The sequence below is a fragment of the Aphelocoma coerulescens genome, chromosome 6, assembly GCF_041296385.1.
Source record: "Aphelocoma coerulescens isolate FSJ_1873_10779 chromosome 6, UR_Acoe_1.0, whole genome shotgun sequence".
In the NCBI taxonomy this organism is placed as follows: Eukaryota; Metazoa; Chordata; class Aves; order Passeriformes; family Corvidae; genus Aphelocoma; species Aphelocoma coerulescens.
In genome coordinates this window covers 8933120-8952930 of record NC_091020.1, presented here as the reverse complement: position 1 = coordinate 8952930, position 19811 = coordinate 8933120, and the positions used below count along the sequence as shown (strand labels likewise).

Here is a 19811-nt window from a genome sequence, read left to right as displayed (position 1 = left end):
TCCCTGATTCTGACTTTATAGAGACTATTAATTATGACCAGACTTTTAAAAACATATTGTTGGTAGTTCCAGATTATTTAGATGAATCTGAGGCATTCCACCAGGTGAGATTTAATACAGAGAAATGATGAGTGTTTTGCTTGTGGCTACAAAATGAGGTATAGGTGGTGAGCATCTGCAGGAGCAGCTTAGAATGCTTGTGGATAAAATCAGTGACAATCAGTCCTGTTGTGGTCCTGCTGAGTTAGCAAATGTAGTCCTCAGATAGGATACCAGAAACATCCATTGTAAGATAAGGGAGGCAATTATTTTGCTCTGTTTGATATCAGCTTGGCTTTGTTGGAACAATATTGCAAGTTTTGGGCAAAACACTTTAAAAAAAAAAAACAAGACATGCAGAACAATGTTGAAAATGTAGAGGAGAGCACTAAGTGTGATAAAAGCTTGGTAAAATATGACCCATGTGAAAAGGCTGAAAAACTTGGGTATAGCAGGACAAATAAAACAAGAATATGATCCCATCTTCACTCTGGAAATATAAAGGAAATACAGTTTCATCTTCTGCAGTGGAAACTAGATCTAGTATTGGAGAATGGTTTATGATCTGAGAATGTATAGGAACAACTTCCTTGGTTACCTTCTTCCGTCCAATTATCTCTCTTCATACCTGGTTCTGCTCTTGGTTTTTATTCTTTATCTTTCAGCATCCTACTCACATTATATAAGTCAGCTAAACAATTTCAGTGTCAGTATGCAAAGACAAATACAACAGTGTTTGGAATGCCACTGGGTATTTTCTGATCTGCACCTTCTGTTCTAGGTCTGTCCACACAGCTTTTTTCAATATGGTTATGACAGTGACAGTTTCTGCAAAGAGTCACTGCATATACTTCTTATCAAAGCATTTATTCTGTACTTCTTGTGGTAAACACGAATGTTTGGGATCTGTGACTCATGGTTGATTTCCAGTCATCACAGACCTCCATCCTTCTCTGCCTACCAGTGAATAAGCTGGAATGACTCTTTTTGATTAGATTCTGTCAGCCAAGTTCACCCTTGGGACCACCTCAGCGATTTGACCTAGCCAGGGATGAACTGAGCGTCGTGTTTCCTGATATCAGCCATATGTAATGGAGGATTATGTGGTAGTTGTGTGTGCTTTGGATAGAAGTATGCCTAGTAATGAATTACTTGCACTTTTAGTGTTTTAAATATAGATTTAATTGTAAGGTATAAAAAATAAGTCTGAAAGCTAAAGATCAGAGCTCCTTCTTGATTTTTTGTTTTCATTTGTTGCTTTTGTATTACACTGATTCTCATTGATTCAGGTCAATCCACATCAGAGCAGATACAAAGGAACATTTGTCATTAACACAAAATAACTTCTTTTTTAGTTTTAGAATCACCACATTCTTTACCATATGGACTAACAAATGCTGAACTTCAGTATTTGCTTCTAAATTCTCAAACTGCAACCACAGGAATAGTGGGAAGAACTAGTAGAAATTTTGTTATTTTTTTACTGTCTAAAAGATCAGGTAGGCACTAGAAAGGAATGTACTATGGGATAAAGAAGTCCTCCTTGTAGGTTAAGTGCCAGCCCCTGTGGGTATTTCTCAGGGCACAATGGTTTAAAAAGCAAGGAGGTGTTCACAGGGACTGCTCAATGGGTGACTGAATTTCTGAATTCCTGTTTTTCAACGTACAGTTTAATGCTATGCAGAGAAACTTGAATCTAAGGTTGAAAATGGGCTCATTGCTTTGTCACTTAGAAAAACTTGTGCTGTTATTTGTCCCATTTAAAAGCAAACAAACAAAAATCAAACAGCTTTTGCTGCAGCATTTTGGGGTGGATAGCAGAAAGATAAGTAGTGTTTTTAATGGCTCTTGCAAATTCAAAGATGCTTTTTTACACATAATATGTGGAAAGCCAGTTGATCTTCATGTATGAACATGAGCTGAATAAGTGGGGCTTTTAAAAATCATCAAAAGCTTTTACAGTGCTAAGCAAAAACAGTCTTAAAAAAAAAAAAGTTAGGGACCAGTTTGTTATTGGTGGAAATCTTTTTTCAATAAGAAATTTGAAACAAATAGCTGTAGAAATAGAGTATTATACAAATTCCAAACCCATAGGAAGGAAAAGTATTCAGTGGTAAGAAGGCAACTGAAATTCTTGTAAGCTTTAATTAAAAAATCAAACTAAACTCTGATTAAAACTCAGAAAAAGTTGCTTTTAAATATTTTCTCTTTTCAGTCCTCAATAAGATCCTGTTTTGAAAATATTTGAGTCAGTAAGCACAGGGAAACTACTAAAGCAAATGCAGCTGTAATGTATTTGGTTAAATTCTTCCCAGCTTTGATGATACTTGCCAGAAAAACTCTCTTAGCTGAAAAGGAGAAGGGAGAAGTGAAGTAGGAGGAAAAGTTCTTGGAATTTTTTTTGAAGGAAAAGTAATAAAAAAATTTGGAAATATAGCAAGAGCACACATTTCATCAGAGAAGCCTTAGACAGGAAGTTAGAGTGCTAAGGGACTTGGGGAGCTCTGGGCTATGTGGGGATGACATTGTCCTCATCTCTTGACTACCAGTCAAAAATTTTAGACAGCAGTTGATCTTATTCTTCCATTTTGGACAGATGACGCTTTCCAAATGATGCTGGTGGTGTTGCTAGCAGATTAATTTATCGATCTTTAGCGGACAGATAGAACTTTCCCAAGCTCAGCCCAGGTGATCAGTCAGGGCACAGTGCAGAAAAATGGCTATTGATGCTTTTCTTTTTCCCTCTCACAACATCCACTCAAAGAATCTTTCTTCTAGTCCTTGTCTGGACTCAAGCTCAATTCTTTTTTCTGCTGTTTTTACAGGTCTCTATTCACCACTGTTTCATTGTCTATAGGAGGCAGTTTTCTCTTATGAGGGACAAGAAAGTGTCCCATCAACACCCTGGTTCTTACTTTCTATTTCTATCCTGCATCTCCTTTGCTTCTACCAATATTTGTATTCTTTCCTTTCACCACATCACACGTGCCCAGTATATGTCTGCAGGTACTGCTCCTCTTGATTTGAGAATCAAGTGGCTTCTCAGCTGTCATCTGGGCACTTCTTTATTATTTCCTTTATAAAATATTTTTTTAAGTTGAGAAAAATTGAGCAGAAAATAGAATAGTAATTATCAGATAAAGTCTATCTCAGCAAGCTACTTTTTTCCCCAAGGGCAGCATGTAGGAAGGTGTTAGATAATGAATGATGAGCAGAGTTTTCTTAGAGCATGGCTGTCGAGCCATACTGGGAAAACTCACTTTGGAAGAAAAAAACCTTATGAATGCAGGGGTTTTTCTTCACTTTTTTTGAAAATATTATTCTAAAAATGCCTATATTATATGCATTTTGGGTGATCAGCAGCTAGGCCCTGTGCAAATTTTTATGGCCTAATTTTTGTTTGGGTAGAGCCAGGACTGGGGTTCTGCTCACTTTTTCTCTTCATATGGAGGTGCCTAGGATTATTTTCTTTGTTTCATTTTAAAGCATCTATCTGTGTAATGATATTTGTGTTCACTTTGATAACCAGAAGTTACTTTAACATTTCCCCTTGTCTTATTTTTTGTTGGAAAAGTCCAGACCTTTTAATGATAATTTATGAATGCAAGTGGGGCAAGCATTCTAAGATATTCTGAAATTATACAAAAATACAGAGTAAAAAAAGTTTTAAAATGGAATAGAAATACAAGGAGTGTATTTCCAAGTGTGGAAGTTTCATAAGATTTAGTAAATGACATATTTCAGTGCAAAATGTAGCAATTTGCAATTACAATTTATTCTAATTGTATTCCAGGTACTCTATATTTATTACTTGCTTAAGGAAATCTCACTTGTCTCCTTTGGCCACTCTCTTTAACACCACAGAATTTTTATTGATTTATTTATCTCCACAAAAATCTGTGGGTTTTCTTTTTCTGATAAATGCTTGAAAGTTAGACATGAAACTGTACTCCATGTGTACCTGCATCCTGCCCAAAGAAATTTCTAGGGCTTAGAACTGACCTAATTCTAATGCTGTGAAATTACACAGAAAGAGGTTTTTGTCAGCTAGGAGCAAGGTCAGAGATGAGCTTGGATGAGTTGTTTTATCAGTGAGTTCCACACTAAAATCAGTGGTGGGGTTTTTTGTTTGCTTTGTCCAGCTTTTACTAACTATCATTTTGTGTGCTTTTTTTCCCCCCCAAGAGAATTGCTTTTTAGTATGGAATAATATTTTGTTAAATCAGAGGATCTCTTACTGTATAAGCACTCACTATGATCTGAGAAAGACATCTGGACACCCAGTGCAGAGGCCTTATTTCTAGGACTAGAGCTAATTAATTTAAATTATGACTACATCCCTGTAGAGATTTTGAGGAGCATTGGGTAAAAAGAAGTGAGGTAGTGCTGGATGTGTGGGAGGACAATGAGGATGGGAGTTGGACAGGTGATCGTGCACATTTGTATTAGAATGTTTTCTGTGGTAAGAAAAGTGGATGGGGTCCTTTCTTTAAAAGATTGATCTTTTTATTTACATATATGTGTGTATCTATAGGTATGTGTGTGTGTCTGTTCATGTGGGATGCAGAGAAGCCAGCAAAATGTAAATGTTGAATAAATCTATCTACAGGGTAAGCTGTGGTGAACCTTATAGAAAAACAGCTAATTGAATGATGTTTTCTGGATTTTCAACAAGTGTTCATTTATAGATGTAAATAGTGCATTGAGGGGAGTTAGAATAACCCAGAAAACAGTATTAATACTACTGAAATATCCAAATAAATCGCTAGCTTGTCTCCACAGGCATCCTTGTTCTCACTGCTGTTCTGTTTAATCCTCCAGTTTTCTCAGGGATGTGTTCTCTGGAAATATGTTTCAGTTCTTTAAATTATTAATGTCATTAAAATTTATAATTTTCTGTCATTACCTCTAGGAAAATAGAGATTGTAATGTGAAACATAATTGTCTTATTTTGCGATTTGTGTTATGATAGTTGAGCACGACTAAAGCGGATTTAAGTATTCCCCTGAGCAATATGACGTGGTATTGCAGACTAACTGAAGTTCTGTGTGTGCAGATAAATAAACAGATAAACCCATTCCACAAATGACCAACATTTGTGTTTCTGAGACATCTTTGACAGGCTGTGTATCACCTAGAGGCGACACAAAATGTGTGTGGTGAGAGCGGAACTGAAGGTTTGGGTGATTTGTGATGCTTTTTTTTTCTGTTTTCAGCCATTTGGTCTGAGTGTGCCTACCAAGGGATGCAGTCTAGGAGGTTATGAGTTAAAGCTGTGCCATAAAACTGTCTCTCCCTCAGACTTCAGCTTTGACACGCTGTGTGGTTTTAACAGCTCTCAGATCCACAGAGGAGAAATCTGGAGGGGTCTGTAGAGCTTGGGGGTCTGCTACACTGTCTCCTTGCAAGGCTACAGGTGGTGCTGCATTTTCTTTTAAGCCTCAAAATCTTTGCCTTCTATAAGAATATATTTGTTTTCTGATTTACTGTTTTCATGCCACACCAGTTGGTCTGTCATTAATGCAATGAATTTCACCTTCTGCAAAGTTAAAAATTCACCTTCCTAAAAAAAGATGGGAAATTGGCAAAGAAGCTCTAAATTGAGCCAAGGTACAGTACTAGTCAACCATAACAAGTAATTATTATAACCCCATGGTCATTTCACTCACAGCTTGACAGAGAAAATGGCAAAAAAACAAAATAATTTTTTTTTCTTGAATGTTAAATGTCCAGGGCCAGGTTCACTTCTGCTGATGACACAAAGTATGGGCCCTGTTGACCAAGTAATTGCAGCAACATGAGTAATTTTCAGCCCCCTGAACTGCAAGGGGCTGAGAAAGCCCTGTGCAGGCTGGGCACTGGGCTGGCCCAGCTGTGCAGCCAGGGCAGTCCAGCTGTGCTGGGGACAGGCTGATGTGACTTGCAGATGCTGCTGGTGGCCCTGATGAGGGGCTGGGATGTACAGCAGCTGCCTGGGGGGTGAGTGCAGCAGCAGTGCCTGCCTTTCCTCACAGTGAACTCCTGCCAGGACAAAAACATCACAAGCTGCACCTTGGTTAGGATTTCAGGATCAGCTCAGCCTCTGATTTTCAAACTGGGGTAAAAAAAGACGTTTTTGTTTTGTGTGTTTCTTTAAATACAAGATGTGTAAAGCACGGAGTTGAGCTGGCTTCAGTCTCCCTATAAGAGCAGTAGATGCAGGCTCTGCCCCAGGATGGATTAGGAAGTTGGGGCATCTGAAGGTCTACAGGGACACTTTAGAAAGTGTGAAGCCTGGAAAGAAAAGCAGCTTGTCCTTGAGGTCTCCTTATATCTTATCCCAAATTATTCTGTGTGCAGAAACTGATGTTCCTAAATGTGTCAAACCCCTCCATAAAGTTTCTCCTGTTTTTTATTTTCTAATACAGACAACCTCAAAAGACTTCCTTGAGTCATTATCAGGATTAGTCTGCAGAAATGATCTATTGTACTAACAGGAAAAGTGCTTTCTTGTAACATTGTTCACAGGTGAAAGAGCCATATTTCCTGAAGACTGTTAAGTTTTTCAATTGTTATTTTGTCCTGAGGATATAGTGAGCTTCTAGTCTGTCAAACAGAAATTCTTTCTATATAAATTTCATTTCAAGGCTCTTTTTTTTTTTTTTTTTAAGAAATTTATTGAGACCATTTTGGTGCTTTCCTTCGAGGAACTATATCTGCAAAACTGTAGTATTGCCAAGATAGATGGTACTGTGCTAGGCTGTGTTCTTTGGTTTCAGATGATGTATAAAAAAACAGCATTGTTGTTATTAAACATAAAATAACATTTGGCCTAGACTAAGCATGTGCATCTGTAATATTTCTCTCCTATTGTCTTTTTAAAAACATTTAACCAATAATGAAAGAAATACATAAATTGTCTGGACAAATATATGTTTTTAAATGACTGTGTCTCCATTCACAGGAAATCACTGACAATGAAATATTAGAGTTGGTGCATAGTGCTCTGGGGAGGATGACAGTTATCCGGCAAATCTTCCCTCTCTCAAGGGACAACAACCAGAGGTGCATGAGGAACAACCACCGTATCTCATCCCTGCTGTGTGATCCACAGGAAGGCTATCTTCAGATGCTGCAGGTCAGTAGCTGTGCACAGCAGAAAAAATTCCATCTTAGGACTTTGCCATGGGACAGTTTTCTTTGGCTGTATTAACTCAGAGGAGTAATCAAATGAGTACAGATAAATCTGAGGATGTAACCTTTGGTCAGCTTTTCTAGAGTTTATTAATTTATTTTATTTCCCAGGACTCAGTGCTTTAGTTGTGATGTTATGTCCATGACGTGGTTACACTAACCCAGAGCTGATTTGGCATATTTCATTCTCTTAAGAATCCTTCTATATTTGAAAAATATTGTGCCATCATAGTCCTGTGGTATTACTGCTTGCTTACTGTATTTATGCTTATTAGACCTCTGTTGTGAAAGAGTTAATCTGGGAGGATAACAGAACTCTGATAGTTATTGGGCTGTAGAGCATTTCATATTTAGGTAATGGACTGAATCAAGCTGATGTATTCAGTCTGTCCCTTTTCAACAGTCTCAGAAGTCTCCAGCAGCAGATAATTGTCTGAGCGTGTGAAATATGCACTGCTAGTTCAAGTGTCGGGGTTTGATAACACATTTGACTCTGGTGTTAGCACCATCTTGACATTTCTTGGCAATTTATCCCAGATATCAGAACTTTTCTTGCAGTAATTTAAATATTATTTAATAGGTGCTATTTCCAGTGGTAATGCAATAATTTAGAAACACAGGCCTTGGACTTTCAATGGGCCTTGCGTGTTTTGATTTACTTCAGACACAGTTAAAAATCTCATTTGTATCACTGTTGAAGGTGTTGGATATAGCTATAAACTTCAGTGGGACTTAGAATATAAACTTGCTGGATATCTTCTAATTGCAAACTTAGTCTTAAACTGAGATGGGTTGAGCGAGGACACAGTGGTTGAGCCTGTGGGCTGTCCAGTGTGGTGTGGGTGTGTGTGGTGATCGAGAAGGGGCTTGGTTAGGGCTTGGGGAGGGGCTGTCACCAGCCTGGGCTGCCACAGCCTGGTCAGGAGGGTGGTGTGGGGTCAGGGCTCCTGCAAGAGGGAACTCAAGCCCTGGCTTGGAAGACTTTCTCAAGAACAAGGTGTGAGGCTTATAGAAGCCCAGGGGAAAGGCAGGGAGATGGTCAGGAATGGAAGTGGGTTAAGATGCCCCAGGGGGATAGGGGTGTTAATTTTACTTATTTGCACTCTACTAAAAAGTTGTAGCTGCAGAAATTGAAATCCTTTAAGGGACAGATATGAACAGTTCCTCCTTGAAGAGAAGCTCTGCTGGCTCAGGTTCTGCCCTAGCCATGGCAAAGTTTGGGAAATGCCAATCACACCCCCTGTAGTTCTAAGTGTGGCTGTATTCTTTCTGCACAGGGGAAAGTCTATGCCTGTCTTGGCTCAGAAAGAAAAGACACTTTTGATCTTTGTTAGTAACTCTGAGGTATGCTGTAATGAGAACAAAGGCCGCTCATTTCAGAGGATCAAAGCAATTTCCAGTATGATGAAAAATTATCTGTGCTGCACCAACAAATCACTCATTGGGGAATAATCTTCCATTACAGCAGGATTTTGAGTATTGCTGCCTGTGTTCGTCTGTGCATAATCTAATTCAGAGGCTCATCTGAAGGGCTCTGACAGGCCTCTGAGCAAGTTCTAATTTGCTAAAACTGTAACTGGTCTGCTAGCAGCAACAGCCTCATGTCCTATTACTAAATTTCATTGATAAGGATCCTTAGATAAGGACCCTCTTCCTGATGATTCCCAAATGTGGATTTTGGGAAGCAAAACATTCTCAGCTTCTATCTTCCAGAAATATGATACCACCTTAGAAACTGTCTTTGAGAGAATGGTACGGTAATGTTCTGCTTAGCCCATTAGTGCCTCCTCTATGAACTTAAGAGAGAGAGATAAAGAAGCACAGAAGTAAAATGTTCACCTTTTGGCAGCTGATTCCATAACTTTCATGTCCAGTTGCATTGGCATGAAAGACAAAGGGCGCATGTGAGAGCTCTCCGAATTAGCTGCCCCCAGTATATTTTTGAGCGTCTGTAGATTGAATACAGGGTGCTTTTCTCATGCACAGGTGTCCTGGGGTGACGTTATGAAGCCGCTTTATTCCTTACCCATCCGCTCAGTGCCCAGGACCGCTGTGCTTTAAGCTGGACCCGGGGCCGGGCGGAGCCAGGACCGGGTGCGGGGCAGTTGAACGGCTCAGCCCAGCGGCTCGGGGGCTCCGGGGCTCGGCAGGGAGTGCGCCGGGAGCGCTGGGCTGCTTTTCTGGGATTCCTTTGTGTTCCAGACAGCTGGGAAAACGTTCTGTTGGTTTTCTTCTTGTTCTTTTCTCCCTTTCCTTCCCCTTGCCTCACTGCCTCCCTTCCCTCCTCGCCGGGCCGGGGAGCCTGCAGGGGCGGCCCCAGCGGGCCCGCGGGATGGCCCCGGCTGGTCCGAGCCCGCGTGTCTGTTCCCTCTCCGGGGATTTATTGTATTTTGAGGATTTTTTTTTCCCCTGTTCTACCCTGTTTTGTTTGGTGTTAGTAAACAGTTTGGGTTTTTTCCACTCTCACTTGCTGTGACCCACTTGTCTTATTGGTGGAGGAAAAAGGGAGGCCCTTTTCCCTTTGGAGGAGACACTCAATCCGGAGTTTTTCCTCCTGAAGTTTTGTCTCAAAACCTGAGACAGCAGTTATACCTGAAGTGTATAGCTTCATTTATGTTTTATAGGTTTTGCCAGTATACCTTATGTAACACCTTGTGGACCTACGGCTCATAATAATTTCCGAGTATGACTGACGTGTTATTAATGGTCCTGTAATTCAGGTACTTGCAATTTTCTGTTTCCTTTTTCTTGCTTAAAAAAAATAGTGGTGACCTTTTGTTGTACAGAAGTACATCACTGAATTACCCCCGCTGCCAGAGGCTGCAGGAGCTCCAAGCTCTGTATCAGGCTGCATGAATCCACCAGAGGCAGTGCCTGCCTGCCAGCACCGAGTCTTTGTGTTGCTTTGAAGTACTTTGATTAACACCACAGTTTGGAAATCCCTGCCTCATTCTCCCTTGGGCAGTCTCATATTAATAAATGTTTGTTGTCAAGGTAACTTACCAGCTATTGTTGGTTAATTATTTATTTAATGACTTTGAAGAAGAATAAGCTAATCTCTGTCAACCTCTAGCTGTAGTATTTTTCTAGGGGAGAATTTAGCATTTTTAACAAGCTAGTGAAGGAAGAAACATTTACGTCATGGATTATTAACTTTGTTCTGGCTAAATTAATGAAAATCTTTTTGGAACGATTTTGTTCTCTGTGTCTTTAGTACCATATCCTGGAAAGTTGTTTTTCAGTGGGTGATCATCCCGGTTTGGCATTCTGACAAGCCTTTTAAAGATCAGGCTGTTCTGCAAGCTCATCCAAAAACTCATCTGTTCTGAATGCTTTGTGGAAATCCAATCTTATTCCATCAACCCACTTGTCAAAATTTTGCTCATGCCCTTATTTCTTGCACATATAATGTACTCATCTGGGTTTCTGCTTCAAGTGGAGAAAAAGCTTTATAAAGTTTCCTGTCTTGACCATTTTATTTGACTTCAGAGGACTGCGTTGCTCTCTTATTCTTCAGGTAGGATTTTTTGTGTCCATCTCATTTACTTTTGGTAAATGGAAAAGACACAGTTTAGAACTTGCTTTCTTCCACGGGCTGTTGGTATCCTGTGGTTTGGGCCATCAGTGTTGTCAGTGTTGACTCATCTGGAGAGAAAGCACTGAAGGACTTCAGGATTTATAGTTAAATCTAGTTAGTCCTAGCTAGACCTAGTATGTATCCCTACATGGCATTTGAATGGTATACAAGGGTATAATTGCTATTAAACTGTAGATTATTTCACAAATGTTCTTACAAACTCAATTTGAAGAAATTTTACTGTATAACTTGCTTCTTTACAAAGTATTTCTCTTTAAGTATTCATTTTGATGGCACTCTACAAACTTGATTTTCAATGAAGGTATTTTTTTCTTTCATCAGGTTAGTCACAATGCATTCATAAATTCAAAATCAGATCTTTTTCTGTTTACGTTTTTTTAAGAAAGAATTCTCTTTAGAAATGTAATTCCCATTAGCTTGTTTTTGCCCTTGCTTACCATTTATGTATTTGATGAGTTCAATCCATGTTAGATTCTAAAGATATTAAAATATATTACAGGGACGCAGTGTATCTGAAATTGTTCAGCATGGTCCAAAATAGGTAATAGGATTGAAAAGGCAAAAAGAAAACCCCAACATACTGTGTCACAAAATTAATGAGGTTATTCCTGATTGAGAGTCCAGCCTCTCTGCTGAAGAACTACTCCAGGCATTGCTTTGACGTATTTGAGGAGATCTTGAGAAGTGTGGGAGGATATTCATTGAAAGAGCTGATGATCTCCTTGAGTAAAAATTCCATTCTTCAACAATGTGTCCATCAGACATCTGTGTAGGCATCTCTTAGCAGTAGCTCCTACAAAGCTGGGTTTTTATTTCTGATCTGTCTTCTGTTCAGGAGTCACTGCAATTTAACTACTGTAAGTGAAGTTATTTTCTTAGGATGTGTTTGACTGCCTAAACTTAAGGGCCTGATCCTGCAGTTTTGTCCAACTAAATGGCCTTATTCTCATTTGGCTTGTTAACACTGCTGTTATTACACAACTGTAAAGTGCTACTGAGGGGCAGTAAATATTGATTAAACCCTATTAAAGCATTCACTTTCTCCCATAAAGGATTGATGAGCCACATTTTTCCTTTTCTTTCAATGCAAACCTATATTTGCTTGTCTCTTTAGCAAAGTTTAATTTGGATTTTTGGCCAGATGTTCAGTCACAGTAAAATTGTTTCTGAGTACAACGTGAATGTAAAGTATCCTTGAACTGACTTTACTGCCCATTGCACAGCACAAAACTCTCCCTGAAGCCCAATGATGTGTGTTTTCTACAAGGTGTGTTAGCAGAAGAATTCATTAAAAACCCCAAAGCACTGCGGGTGTCCCGTGGCCGTGGGGGACCACGCTGGAGGCTAAAACCCCAGGTAGGCTCTGCAGTGATCTTTTCCTCTCTGCCTCTTTTGACTGCTGAGTTTCTCTGTTTGCATAATTGTTTCATTGAATTTTTGTTCAGTGCTCAATCAGGAAGCAGACAACAGTGGTGATAAGAAAGCATCAGTATCTCCATTTTTCATTTGTTATTGCCTCTAAAACCTAATTTGTACCTATATTTATTTATAAATGAGGTAGGATAAAATTATGATCTTGTATGCTGTTTTGCAATTCCAGCATTGCCTCTTGTCCTTCTGTTTTACTCTGAGTTCAGTTTTCTTTATCAAGGCGTTCCTACTAGACTTTCCTTGGATAGTTAGTGTTAGCTGTGCCAAATTCCTGAGATGTTTAGTGAGTGAAGCCAATGCCTCCAGCTAACAAACTTGAGCATTACAGGGTAATCCAGGCCTTGTATTATTGTTGACATGTTGTTACAAAACATACTGGCAGAGAAAACAACTCATAATGATGTTAAATGCCCATAATAAATAGCTGGAGGACAGTGAGCATTCAGAGAATAGAACCTGCAAGAAGGGAAGAGTGTTGTGATATGTGTAACTGTCCTGGTTTGAGGCAAATTCGGAGGAAGGTCTGAAATGAACGTCCTCTGATAGAAGGCAGGTTACAGCCACCCCTCCTCCATCAGATTTGGGAAAAAAAAATTTTTTTCTTCAGAGGAAAGTAAAAGGAAAAAAAACCCTATTTATTTAACAAACACAGTGCACACAGGCACGGGGTGGGGGGAGGAGGGGGGAAAGAATAATGCTAAATAATAAAATCTCTTGCTGTGGAGAAAAACCTGGTAAGATTTTAGTCCTTTCTGTGGGTGTAGTCTCTCTCCCCTTCGGAGCTGGAGTTCGGCATGGAGCTCCGGGCTGGTGTAAGGTCTCCCAGTGAGGTTCTGATGTTCTGGTGTTCTGAACAGTTCCAGAAGAGAAGAAGAAGAAGCCAAAGTCCCCGGGAAACAAAGACAGTTAACTCTCTCTCTCTCTCTCTTTTCTGAGAAAACGAGCCAAGAGCTGGGAAAAGTAGGAAGGTGCTTTCCTCTGCTCTGTAGCAGCCAGGAATGCAGGGGAGTGTACATCTGTGTCCTTGAACACAAAACCACTCAGTTGTTTGTTCTTCCTTTCTCTTGGACCCAGCTTAAAGACACAGAAAGGCACAGGAATCATGTCTGGGCATAGAGCGGCGATAGGGAATGCGCATCATAAAGTCACCCCAAGCCAGTAACTATGTAAAAACAGGAGAAAATTAAAAAGGAAAGAAGAGCTGCTTATCAATTAAAAAGAGATCCTGAGAGCGCAGTCATACAAAGAAATCTTTGGAAAGCTCATCGAGATACTTAAAACTAGAGTGGACAAAACACTAAATAATACACTAGTTAGATTCCTTACTGTCAGAAGGCTTGAATAAATATACAATTGAGGCCTGTTTTTTTGTGGTATTAGTAATTTTAGTAGTTTTATTTCATTTGCCTCAGCGATAATAAATAAATAAATAGCCCCTTGTAGGCTTGAAGCTGACATTTGAGTCTTTAATGTGAATGTTTGTTTTCTGACTGTTTTTCCCATGAATGCCAGACTGCTGGCTGTGATTTCACTCTTCCTGAGCAGCTCATTGTGTATTTATGTATTTATAACATAGTCACTGGTGCACAGTCTCACAGTGGGCTCTGCCCACGAGAGAGGCTGACAGGTGTGGGCAGGGCCAGGAGGAGCAGCATCCAGCCCCCAGCCTCCCAAGGCAGCCGTGGGGGCAGTGGTGACAGGGATGGGGATGTGGTGTGGCACCTGTGGCACCCACCCAGCTGGGGCTGCTGCAGGGGGAGGCTGCAGTGCAGGCCTCAGTCTCCAGGAATGCCAGGCCCTATTCCTGGTGCAGGGACCTGCCTGCAAAAGCTGTGCCTAGGCACAGAACCTACAGACACACCTGGCTGAGCTGCAGGAGGTGATGGAAAGGGGGAGGAACATCAGGGAGGCTAGGAATGGGTGGGAGAGCTGGCTCTAAGCACAGTCTGCAGTGGAACCACAGCCAAACAGACCCAAACTTTCCTGCTGGCACACCCAGAAGGGAGGGAGGGGGGCTGGTGATGAGAAGAGTGAAAGCTTGCAACAGCAAGAGACTTTCCCCAAAGTCTGAGTTGCCCTTGCAGAGCCACTTCACCATTCTGCAGGCTGAAAAGACCCTTCACATCAGGGGAGGGGCTGGAGCTGAGTAAGGTGGCCCCATCTGCTCCATGTGTAACAACTGGCTCAGCTAAGGAAAGGCAACTGGTGAGAGTAGCAGGTGACTTTCTTCTGAGAGACATGGAGGCATCTGTTTGTTGATTTGACGTTGTACAAGTGATGTGACCGAGAGACTGCCAGGCCTCATACAGTCCACTGACCATCATGTGTTGCTGTTGATCCATGTGGGCACCAGTGATACAGCCAGGAGTGGTCTGAGGAGGATCTAGAAGGAAGAGAAAATCAGTCAAAAATGCCAGGAGGCCTGTGTGGATGAACAAGTAGTTCCTGGACAAACTCAAACACTAAAAGGAAGTTTACAGAGGCTGGAACCTGGGTCAGGAAGCTGGTGAGAAATACAGAGATTGTCTGAGCAGCCAGGGATCAGGTTTGGAAAACTAAAGCCCTGATAGAATTAAGTCTGGCCATGAATGTCAAGGGAAAACTCAAAATCTTTTATATGTACAGTTGGTGATAAAAAGGAAATGAGGGAAAATATGAGCCCTCTCTGAATGGAAATAGGAGATTTGGTCACTCAGGATGAGGAGAAGGCTGAGGTATTCAATGATTTATTTGCCTCAGTCTTTACTGGCAAGTGCTCCAGTCACAAGCTGTGAATGCCCCATCCCTGGTAGTGTCCAAGGCCAGGATGGATGGGGCTTTGAGCAACCGGTCTAGCAAATGGCATCCCTGCCCACAGCAGGGGGGTTGGAATGAAATGATCTTAAAAGTCCCTTCCAACCCAAGACATTTTGCTATTCTTTGAAACATATTTAAGAAAATGAAATGGGTCAAATTTTCTTCAGTCTCTCCACTCTAACAATGTCCTTGTTAGCACACCATTATACCATAAATAAACCACTGATCTTTGCTGCTCCTGGTAAGATGCACTCTCATTAGAGACAAGTGTGTAACTGCACCTGGCAGTACTTGAACTTTGAAAGTTGTCACACAGTTTTAGGGCATGCTGGGGTGTGCATAGCAGTCACCATGATCTCCCTCCTCAGGCAGCAGGCATTTCTGGCAGGCTGCACTTGGTCTGAACTCCTCTTCCATCTGCTTCACCCTTGGAGCTGACTGCTGTGGCCACTCACAGAGCAGTTTTGGCAGCAGCAGGCTACAGATGCCCAGCTTGGGAACGAGTTTTTGAAGTAGTGGCATCTCAGCATCAGCTTGCCTTCCAGCTGATCTCTTCAGCTTTCTCTGGCAGGACTCCTGGCTCTGCTGGCTGCTCAGGAGTTGGGGTCAGTCTTTGTGGCTTGCTGGCCTTCTTAGAAGAGCACTTGTCTATGATTAGTCCCTGTGAAGGAGCTAAAACCTTTCTTCATATATAACTTTAAAAGTAAAATCATTCTGGAAAATCTCATGAAATTCACATAGAAACTTCTATGAAATGACATTTAATACTGTGACAGATTTCCATTCTTGAAAATTTCTGCTGTGCTCTACTAGTGTATGGTGGATTTATGTCTCCAGTGCAAAAAAGAGCTTCATAAAGTCTGGAATAATTTCCAGAAGATAAACCAGAACATGTCTAAAATTATTCACGTACAGGGTATATTCTTTAACATATTGGTGAAGCAGTCACCATCATTCTTATAGCAGATAGATCAAAAACCATTTCAGTGCCTCCAGCTCTTACACTGTCAGCAGTGGAGTGAAAGAAGAACTAAAAATTATTGTCACTTCCTCCAAACATGAGCGAAATGAAATACTTTGTTATAGTCTAGGAATTTTTATTCTTTTAAGGGGAATCTCTTCAGGTAGATACATGTGCTTCTATCCTCTGTTCCCCTGTGAATATCCAAATAGGGGAAATAAAAAATGCTCCAGAGCTTTGAAAACCCAAAGTAGCCAAGTATGTTGCCTTGTTTTTCTTCTCTCTTGCTTTGGTACCAATTCTGAATGCTACCTGAAGAAGAATATTTTAAATTCACTGTTTTCTCATGCCTCTGACAGTACTGGTGGAATCAGAGTACAGCTGAACCCTTGGGTATCTCAAAAATTCCCTTTCAGTGGTCATGTCCATACTCCCAGGGAATTTGACAGTTCATTGAAAATTAAAATATGTGTGCAGGTGAAGTAACAAGTGCATACAGGTCATGTCTGCTAATTCAGTTTTCTTTTCACAGCATCGCTATTCTGGAGGTTACAGCAAATTCATGTTGCAAATATGATCTAGGGTGTATGCAGAGATTTTGCTGTACTTAAATGTAATAAAAGAAATTATTCTAGCCCTGAATCTACTGTGAGATCAGACTAGAATGTTTGTGTCTTAATTTTTTGTTCTTAATATTACAGATCCAGCCTTAGTTGTGGAAATTTTGATGCTGTTTTTTTTCCTAGATTGCATATTTTCTGTTCTAAAATAGAAGTGTTGATTGTGTGAATAAGATGCAACTTACTCTTCCATAGGATATTGACTCTTCAGTGAGTAATGAGTAAAATGTAGTTATGCATGCATGTCATTTTTACTGGAGTAAATAGAGTATGATTATATGAAGGAAGGAATTTTGCTGATTAAAACCCACCATTTACTCATGTTTGAGATGAGGCTTTCAGCAGAAGAGAGCCAGAGTGGCAAAATACCAATGGATGAGGGTGTACAACAGAACATGCAGAATATTCTTTCCATGGGAAAAAGTAACTTGCTACATTCTCTGCAACATTTTCTTCTGCCGTGGTATGAATCTCCAGATGTAGAATAAGGACAAATGTAGTGGGAGACTCCTCTTGTGCAGACCCTGTCTTGCTGTCTCTATCATTCTTTCAAAAGAAATTAATGGAACAATAGTGATGCAAAGTCCATTATAAGTCTAACTGAACTATGAGGATTAGGTTGGTAAACACAGGAATGTTTTATTTTGCTCTGCAGCGGGAGGTGATTTGAGTCAGGTGCAAGGTCAGGCAGGCTAAGATCTCAGTGCAATTCTCCCGAGCTCTTGGTCAGTCATATGTGCACAACTGTGGCATCTTCTCCAAGCACATGAAAAGCAGAAAACAGTGTACCCAAGTGCATCTTATATTTTGCCTTAGAGCTCTCTGCTAGCAAACCAAGCACTGTTTTTGGGAATGAGGCTGCAGTTCTCCAGAACTGCAAAAGAACAGTGTCAAACAGAGAGAACACAAAGCATTTCTGGTCTGTGGGAGTTCCAAGGCAACAGCCACTGAATTGTCAGTTAAAAGTGAGTGTGTAAAAACAAATTCAGTTGGGAACAAAGAGGACCACGAAGGCTTAGAAGAAATTGAATTTTTCCTTATGTATGTAGAACCTATTTCTAAGAAAGTGCATTTTGTGCTGTGTGGTTTGGGGTGATGTATCTTGTGGGATCTGAGGTTTGGTTTGATTTTTTTCTACGAAGAGTTGTTTAACCCAGAAGAAAAGTGCCCTCTTGAATAATAAGGATCCGCTTGGTTGCTTTATTTGAAAGCTGTTTGGAAATATCTGCAAAATAGGGAAACAAATGCAATTGAGCAGAAGAAACTTGGTTGCTGGGACTCTTATTAACTCTTCAACTACTTTTCTTAAAATGAGAGGAAGTATGCCATATAGCTACTTTGGAAACTATTGTAAAAGGAAAATGTTTAACCGGATAAAATAGCAAATACAGGCAATGTGGAATGCTTGTTCATCAAGGCTGGAAAGAAAAGAAGGAAAAAAAGATGGCAATGCCAGATGGGAGAGATTCTCCCTGATAGTACCTTCTAGGTTTTGCACTGTTTTCATGTTAAGATCCCTTTTTATGTTTAGTCACTTTAAAAAGTGTGTATTTGCAACATCTTTTTTCTTTGTATTTTGATTCTTTCAAAATTAATTTTTGCTTATATATCTTTTGTTCAGATTTACTTATACTAGAAGGTTCTTTAAAGTGCCTAGATTCTCAATTTATGTCAAACTCTAGATCATGGAACATGAAACATTTTGTTTCTGAAGATTAGCACCTTACAGACATCAGAAGTTTACTTCCAGCCAATGATTTAACAGTAATATATGTTTAAGCTTTCAAAGAGTGATGCTTTTATTGGGACACCTAGAGAGTCACATTTGTAGGAAGCACGAAGCTGCATTAATTTCCACCTGTAACCCTTTCCTGGTCTCTAGGCATTACTTTCTAAGGTGTATTAGAAAAATCAGGAGATAAAGACAAATTATTATTATTATTAATAATAATAATAGAAAAATATGTATCTGGACAATGATGTAAAGTGAAGATTTGAGTTCAGTAAAGACTAAAACCCTGTGCATAGGTTTGATGAAGATTGTATGTGAACTGTGGAAACAGGTGAAGAGTGTCTATTTTTTTCAATCACTTGTCTCAGCCAACTTCCACTGCTAAAGTTTTACCATTTGAGGTGGATACCACTGCCTGTCAAAGTTCTGATCGTGTATTGCTGGACATGTCTTGGTTTGAAAAATTAATACATAGCTCAACTTTACTAGTGTGGTGTTCTGTTCTTACTGGAGTCTTTGTCATCAATTGTTTATTTCTCTATCTCTCATGTTAATTGAAGAATAAGGAGACTAAAATCAATAGCTCCAGAGAAAGCAGCACGTAACCAGTGTCCTGTATATTTGGTGGAGAGATGTTAAGACCAAAATAATACTGTCATTTCTCCTCCCTCTGTTCTTAAACAGTTGCATGAGTATTAGATTTTGCTGTGCCAGAAATTATCAACTTCTCAAATGAATAAAATCCCCCAAGAACTTAAGTCCATTCTATCTTCCCCTCCTTGCTGAAAGGACTGACAAAGTAGCAATCCTCGTCTTTCACTGACAGCTGTACTCCCTCTGTAGCTTGAGTTTATATGTGGAGTGTGATCTCTCTTTACAGCACTGCATTGCAGTAATGCTCAGGCAGTGCCAGTGTGCCAGAATCCCTTGGCCAGAGGGACCTAGGAGCACAGGCATTTGTCTCAAGTGCCTTGACTGTTGAACGTGTCAAACATACCCAGCTATTAGTTCTTACCTATGCCTCTTTTGTGCTGTTTGTTTGCTGGTTTTTGTAGTTTCTTTGGAAGGTGCTCACATAAAAAAATGAGGCTCATTCTTATTATTGTTTGCAGGTTTCCAACCTGTACCTGTATGACAGTGTGCTCATGCTGGCCAATGCTTTCCACAGAAAACTGGAGGACAGGAAATGGCACAGCATGGCAAGTCTGAACTGCATGAGGAAATCCACCAAACCTTGGAATGGGGGAAGATCCATGCTAGAGACTATTAAGAAGGTGAGAAAAGACAACCCACCAATGTGTGAGCAATTGAAAGAGTTGCTTCATGTCTACTTGAGCATTTGAAGAGGGTTTTCACTTCTATTCAACTTTTCTTTGATTTATTACAAGCAGGTTATCTACAACAACCAGGGACAATCTACAGCTATTACACAAGCAAATGATTTATGATAAACAAGTTACA

General features: G+C 40.2%; 1 protein-coding gene across 12 annotated transcripts in view; it reads left to right on the top strand.

Annotated features, from left to right (window-relative positions):
- The window catches only part of GRID1 (glutamate ionotropic receptor delta type subunit 1), a 557084-nt gene that overhangs the window by 445470 nt on the left and 91803 nt on the right, over nt 1-19811 (top strand). For all 12 annotated transcript variants that reach the window (XM_069019125.1, XM_069019126.1, XM_069019132.1 and 9 more), the window contains 2 exons: nt 6983-7156; nt 19463-19624. In XM_069019125.1, the coding sequence (XP_068875226.1) occupies nt 6983-7156; nt 19463-19624 (336 nt within the window). The remainder of the gene's footprint in view (nt 1-6982; nt 7157-19462; nt 19625-19811) is intronic.